The sequence below is a fragment of the Pristiophorus japonicus genome, unplaced genomic scaffold, assembly GCF_044704955.1.
Source record: "Pristiophorus japonicus isolate sPriJap1 unplaced genomic scaffold, sPriJap1.hap1 HAP1_SCAFFOLD_797, whole genome shotgun sequence".
NCBI classification, from domain to species: Eukaryota; Metazoa; Chordata; class Chondrichthyes; family Pristiophoridae; genus Pristiophorus; species Pristiophorus japonicus.
The window spans coordinates 189,129-196,673 of NW_027254715.1; the positions used below are offsets into that span (position 1 = coordinate 189,129).

Consider the following 7,545-nt stretch of genomic DNA (forward strand, 5'->3'; position numbering starts at 1 on the left):
CCAATGGGCCAAATGTTTGCTGTATCATTGTATGATTGTATAAAGGGAAAGAGAGGTCGAGATACACACATCATTAGAAGTATCAACACAGCTTGTGAAAACCATTCAACATGTAAACCACAACAGGGCTTAATTCCTAGAGGAACAGAATTCTAAAGCTGAGAAGTTATGATGACCTTATCGAGAACCTCGGTTAGACCACACAGTGTACTGTGCACAGTTCTGGTCTCCATCTTATAAGCTGTGGGGACGGCAAAACAGGCGTAAGGAGACTGATACCCAAACTGAGAGGTTAATGCTGTCAGCAAAGACTGAAGACGCGAGGGCTCAGTGCTCCAGTATCGACATGGTTCAGAGCTGAGCTGATGGGGAGCTTGAATATGATGAAGGGTTTGGACTAGGTCGGTGTGGAGACCATGTTTCAACTGAGGGGGGAGGCCAGAACTAGGTCCCAGAAATAGAAGATAGTCACTAATAAATCCAATAAGGAATTCAGGGGACAATTCTTTCCCCAGATAGTGGGGAGAATGTGGAAGTCACTCCCACAGGGAATAGTTGAGGCAAATTGCATCGCTGCATTTAACGGGGGGGCTGGAGAAGTACATGGGGGAGGAAGGATTAGAAGGTTATGCTGATAGCGTGCGATGAAGAGGAGTGGGAGGAGGTTTGTGTGGAACATAAAGCCCAGCATGGACTTGTTGGGCCCAATGGGCTGGTTCTATGCTGCGCGATCGATGTAATTCTACCTCAAGCAGCATATCTCCACCCATACGGCCTCAGCCAATCAGCTCGCTCGGTGTAAGTATACGAACAGAAAGTGAGCAATACAGGAGACTGAGCGGCACGGGGCAAAGGGATTCGAAGGGGTTTGTCTGTTTAATACAAATGAAGAAGGAGCTGGTCCCAGACCGATAACAAGGGCAACTTTCTTCAAAAATCTCTTTATTAAACGGCCACAGTTTCAATTCAGAAACATCAGGAGCTGAGAAACCAGCAAAACAATGAGCAAAGTGAGGGTATAAATATAAACAGCACAGAGATTATCATTGGCCAGTCATTGCCAGGACTACTGGTCGTCACGGAGATTGGAGCCCCTGGTCCCAAAGGGAGGCGTCATACCCAATGGGGGCACTTTCTATTTCGCATCTTCATCCTGTATTGTAATAGTCTCCATCTTCCTGTCCTCCAGTCCCTGCCCTCAGGATGTGCCTCACAACCTGCCCTCAGGATGTGCCTCAGACCCAGCCCTCCCCCCCAATATCTGACCCCCCCACTCACAGTGCCCACCCCCATCCCAGTGACCCCCCACTCCCAGTGCTCCCACCCCCACTCCCAGTCTCCCCCACTCCCAATGCCCTCCCCCACTCCCAATGTTCCCCCACTACTAGTGCTCTCCCCATCCCAGTGTCCCCCCACTCCCAGTGTCCCCCCACTCCCAGTGCCCCCCCACTCCCAGTGCCCCCCACTCCCAGTGTCCCCCCACTCCCAGTGCTCCCCCACCACTCCCAGTGCCCTCCCCCACTCCCAGTGCCCTCCCCCACTCCCAGTGCCTCCCCCACTCCCAGTGCCTCCCCCACTCCCAGTGTCCCCCCCACTCCCAGTGCCCACCACCACCCCCCCCCCTCACACTTTCAGAGTGTTTCTGATTGGCTTGTACCCACATTTACACAATTCCACAATCTTGTTTCAGTCACTTTTGGCGAGTGTAGTTTCCATGGGGAAAGTTCGTTACCTGGAGAAGCTTTAGTATTAATGACCACACAAGTTGGGAAATTACAAGTGATGAGAGACTCGGTTTGTGGATCCCGTCCTGAAACACCTTCTACATTCTGCCTGTGACCCAGCAGAATATAGCGCCACTTCAACAGTCAGCTATTTTAAATGGTTTAAAAGTGCTGTGCTTTCAATCCCTTCTTCTCTCGGTCTCTTCAATTCTTCCGTCTCCTCTCCAGATATCGCACTGCGGTTTTAACCCATTCCTCACTGGCTTTAGTGCAAATGGTCATATTGCGCTTGTTGGTAAAACTGAAACAGAGAAATGAGGTGTGATTATCAGAGTCACACACACCAGCTCCAAACCTTTGATTGAAACACACTCGCAACAACACCTTTAAAGACTTACATGATAGCGGGAGTGGAGCAGCCAATTGTATTCCTGTAGTTTGCCAGCCTGTTATGGGGGATAGGAGTGGCCTTAAATCTCTCGCAGCATTGGAATATTATGGTCCCAGCTGGTGTGAGGGAGAGGAATGGACACAGTTAAACCCTGCTGGGTATCACAATACATACTCACTGACAGTAACATTACCCTCCATGGTTCACACAGATTTACACACAATACACAGCACACAAACAGTCCATTGGGCCCAACTGGTCAGTGCCAGTGTGTATTGTCCACACAGAACTCCTCCCACCCCATCAACATATCCTGCTGTTCCTTTCTCCCTCATCTGTTTGTCCAGCTGCCCCTTAAACCTTTCTATTCTAGTCGCCTCAACCACTCCCTGTGGTGGCAATGTCCCCATTCTCCCCACCCTCTGGTGAAGAAGTATCTCCTGAATCCACTATTGGATGTATGAGTGACTATCTTCCATTGATGGCCCCCAGTTTGGTTCTCCCACCATGTGGACACATCTTCCTTACATCGAGCCGAGCCACACATTCCGTAATCTTCGATCAGGTCTCCGCTCAGCCTTCTCGTCTCTAGTGCCTGCTCAGATGTTCCTCCAAAGTATCTGCTCCCAGTTCTGGTATCATCCTTGTGAATCCTTTCCCCCTGACTGCAGTGCCTCGATAACCCTATAATAGTATGGAGAGCAGAACTGTGCACAATATTCCAAGTGTGTGTGAAGCAGCTGTGATACACACTCAACATCTCTTCTCGGCATTTCAATTCTACCCTCCAGAAATGGACCCCAGTGCTTTATTTGCTTTTTGTTAATGGCCTTCTGAACCGATGTTGCTCCGTTCAGTGATTTCTGTATCTGCACCCCAAGATCCATTTGCTCCTCTCCCACATTTAGACTCTGATTTCCCAAGGAACATGTTGCTTCCTTATTGTTGCCAGCACAATGTAAGACTGTTCACTTATCGATATTGAAATGCATACTGAGTGCGAGCTTTGTAGTGATGCTGAACCTTTATAAATCACTTGTTAGGCCTCTGCCAGAGAATTGCATCCAATTCCAGGCACCGCACTTTAAGAAGCCTCAGAGATGCTGCAGAGGAGATTTACTGGACAGAGAGCAGGGATGAGGGACGTCAGTTATGTGCAGAGATTGGAGAAACTGGGATTGTTGCCCTGAAGGCAGGGAAGGTGAAGGAAAGGTTTAATACAGATATTGAAAATCATGAATGGTTTGGGCAGAGTCAATAAGGAGAAAGTGTTTCCGGGGGCAGGAGGAGGGGGAACCAGAGACACAGATTGAGGATAATTGGCTAAATAACCAGAGGGGAGATGGGGAGAATGTTTTTACACAGCGAGTTGTGATCGGGAACACGCTGCCTGGAAGGACGTTGGGAGCAGATTCAATAGTAATTTTCAAAAGGCATTTGGATAAATACTTGAAGCAAACAATTGGCACGGCTATGGGGGATGGACAGGGCTGTGGGATTTATTAAATCATTCGTTCACAGAGCCAGCACAGGCATGATGGGCCAAATGGTTTCCTGCTGTGCTGTGATTCTATGATTGTAATTGTTGTTTGACAGAACGGAGCTTCCTTTGAACAGGGTGAGGAGGAATAAGTACAGCGAGTGACAATAAATCACACTGGAAAGCAGCAGTGGGTTTGTTGTCTCACACTTTTGTTCATTGTCAGGTGTGAGGAGAATATTGGGAATAAGGAGCCAGCACTTACCTGGTGCAGGGGCAACATCCTGGATAGAGCAGGTAAGCAGCACTCCCAAAACAGCAGACACACACAGTGCTGTCTTCATCTTGTCCTTTCCCAACTTGGAAGCGCTGAGTGTTGAAGAGTGAGTGAGGGTGAGGAGTGAGTTGTCAGCTCATGGTCACAATGGGTTTATATGGTGTGAAAGTGCAGAGAGTCAGCAATACGGAAAGTCCCATAACTTCCTCCATTCCCCAGCAATGGAAGCACTCCCGTGTAATCCTCCCTCCATTCCCATCTTCCCTGAAATGGGAAGTACAAGTCGTTCTGTGAATGGGAGTTCTTGGGGTAAAGAATGATCTGGAACTTCCCCGGCCCATGTTTCTCAGTATAGTGTCAGCTCATTTCCCTCAGGCAATCTCACAACTTCCGTGTCTGAGGGAAGGGGGCAGGCCAGTGATGGGAATCCAGCTCCCTGATTGGCCCATTCCACACCCAGCACTCTCTGGGACACGGCTCTGAGCAGGCAGTGAGCTTAACTCACAATATAATGTAGCACCGAGAAAGCTTGCATTTCCACAGCGCCTTTCATCCCCTCAGTATGTCCCAAAGTGCTTTACAGACAATGAGAGCTTTCGCAGTGTAGTCACTGTTATTACAAGAACATAAGAAACTCTCTGACTATAAGAAATAGGAGCAGGAGTAGACCATACGGCCCCTCGAGCCTGCTCCACCATTCAATAAGATCATGGCTGATCCGATCATGGACTCAGCTCCACTTCCCTGCCCGCTCCCCAGAACCCTTTACTCCCTTATCGCTCAAAAATCTGTCTATCTCTGCCTTAAATATATTCAATGACCCAGCCTCCACAGCTCCCTGGGACAGAGAATTCCACAGGTTTACAACCCTCTGAGAGAAGAAATTCCTCCTCATCTCAGTTTTAAATGGGCGGCCCCTTATTCTGAGACTATGTCCCCTAGATTTAGTTTCCCCTATGAGTGGAAATATCCTCTCTGCATCCACCTTGTCGAGCCCCCTCATTATCTTATTTGTTTCAATAAGATCACCTCTCATTCTTCTGAACTCCAATGTGTATAGGCCCAACCTCCTCAACCTATCTTCATAAGTCAACCCCCTCATCTCTGGAATCAACCCAATGAACCTTCTCTGAACAGCCTCCAGTGCAAGTATATCCTTCCTTAAATACGCAGACTAAAACTGTACACAGTACTCTAGGTGTGGTCTCACCAATACCCTGTACAGTTGGAGCAGGACTTCTCTGCTTTTATACTCTATCCCCCTTACAATAAAGGCCAACATTCCATTTACCTTCCTGATTACTTGCTGTACCTGCTTACTAACTTTTTGTGTTTCATGCACAAGGACCCCCAGGTCTCTCTGTTCTGCAGCATTTTGCAATTTTTCTCCATTTAAATTACAATTTGCTTTTCTATTATTTCTTCCGAAGTGGATAACCTCACATTTTCCCACATTATACTCCATCTGCCAAATTTTTGCCCACTCACTCAGCCTGTCTATATCCCTTTGCAGATTTTTTGTGTCCTCCTCACAATTTGCTTTCCCACCCATCTTTGTATCATCAGCAAACTTGGCTACATTACACTCGGTCCCTTCATACACATCATTAATATAGAATGTATGTAGTTGAGGACCCAGCACCGATCCCTGCGGCACCTCACGAGTTACTGTATGCCAACCGAAAAATGATGCATTTATCCTGACTCTGTTTTCTGTTCGTTAGCCAATCCTCTATCCATGCTAATATATTACCCCCAGCTCCGTGAACTTTTATCTTGCACTTATCAACTCCAAACTGTCCAACCTTTGGCCCACTTTTAACAATGACATTTCCGCATCCATCGATCTGCTCAACCACACCCTGACCACCACCCTTTGATGCCCTAGTCCCTATTAAAAAGATTACTCTCTCCCACCCTGGCTGTTTCCCCAGTACAGCCCTCATCTTCGTTTCCTCAAGTCAAAGGGGCGCAGACTTGAACAGATGTGGCGGACAATTGGTTTACATTCACCGCCAGATCTGGATCGAACAAAGAAAGCATTATCGGTTCCTACTCTTGTCTACAAAAACTGCTCACTATTCTGGGACCATTCTGGATTGTGTAAATAACCCCCTACTATTCTCTACTGCTAACTGCCTCCTTAAACTCCTCTCCCCTGTCTCCACCACACTCACCTCCAACAACAAGTGCGAGGAGCTCATGGACTTCTTTATCTCATAGATTGAGACCATCCGATCAGCTGCCTCAGCGAGTTCCCGTCCTTCCCCTAGCCCACCGGGACAAACTTCATCTGATGTCCCCACCTGCCCTAGCCCGAAACTCACATCTGTCTCTAGTTTCTCTCTGATCTCCCCTCTTGATCTCTCCCAACTCATCTTGTCCATGAGATGCACTTCCTGCTCCCTTGACCTTATTCCCGCTAGACTGCTGATCATCCAACTTCCTTTCCTGGCTCCCATGTTAGCTGACATTGTTAACGGTTCTCTCTCCTCAGGAACTGTTCCCCTCTCCGTCAAATCTGATGTCACCAACCCTCTCAAAAAAAAACCCTTGACCCCATTTTGCTTGCTAGCTATCGCCCCATCTCCAACCTCCCTATCTTGTCCAACTTACTTAGATGTATTTTCATGTCCCAAATCCGTGACCATCTTTCCCACAATTCCATATCTGAATCCCTCCAATCCAGTTTCTGTCCCTGCCATAGAACCGAAACGGCTCTCATTAAAGTCACAAATGACATCCTATGTGAGTGTGACAAAGGTAAACTATCCCTCCTCGTCCTTCTCGACCTGTCTGCAGACCTTGACATGGTTCACCACTCCATCCTCCTCCAACACCTCTCCACCACCGTCCAGCTGGGTGGGACTGCACTCGCCTGGTTCCATTCTTATCCATGTAATCGTAGTCAGAGAATCACCTGCAACGGCTTCTCTTCCCACCCCCGCATCGTTCCCTCTGGTGTACCCCCAGGGTCTGTCCTTGGCCCCTCCTAGTTCCCATCGCCATGCTGCCCCTCGGCGACATCATCCGAAAACAGAGTCAGTTTCCACATAGAATCATAGAAATTTACAGCACGGAAGGAGGCCATTTCGGCCCATCGTATCAGGGCCGACCGACCAAGAGCTATCCAGCATAATCCCACTCTCCAGCTCTCGGACCATAGCCCTGTCACAAACTGCGTTCCGTAACCACTGACTGCATCCCTCTCTCGAGCATCAATCTGAGGGTGAACCAGACTGTTCACAACCGAGGTGTCATATCTGACCCTGAAAAATGAGTTTCTGGCCACATATTCGCAGCATAACTAAAACTGCCTTTTTCCACCTCCGTAACATTGCCCGCCTCTGCCCATGCCTCAGCTCTTCTGCTGCTGAAACCCTCATTCATGCCTTTGTTATCTCTAGACTTGACATCTCCAACTCACTCCTGGCCGGCCTCCCACATTCTACACTACGTAAACTTCGGGTCATGCAAAACTCAGCTGCCTGTGTCCTAACTCGCACCAAGTCACCATCCCCCGGTCTGTCTCCCCCAGGGTCCCCCTCCCTCTGGTCCCCCTCCCTCTGGTCCCCCTCCCCCCGGGGGCCCCCTCCCCCCGGGGTCCCCCTCCCCCCGGTCCCCCTCCCCCCGGGGGCCCCCTCCCCCCGGGGTCCCCCTCCCCCCGGTCCCC

At 49.1% G+C, this 7,545-nt stretch overlaps 1 protein-coding gene across 1 annotated transcript; it reads right to left on the reverse strand.

The window, feature by feature from the left end:
* Window positions 1–1,688: 1,688 nt before the first annotated feature.
* LOC139257029 (C-C motif chemokine 13-like) lies at window positions 1,689–4,076 on the reverse strand. Its single transcript, XM_070874371.1, has 3 exons — window positions 3,861–4,076; window positions 2,123–2,231; window positions 1,689–2,025 (listed from the first exon to the last, which is right to left on the reverse strand). The coding sequence occupies exons 1-3, from the start codon at window positions 3,937–3,939 to the stop codon at window positions 1,929–1,931; spliced, it is 285 nt and encodes a 94-aa protein (XP_070730472.1). The 5' UTR covers window positions 3,940–4,076; the 3' UTR covers window positions 1,689–1,928.
* Window positions 4,077–7,545: the final 3,469 nt, after the last annotated feature.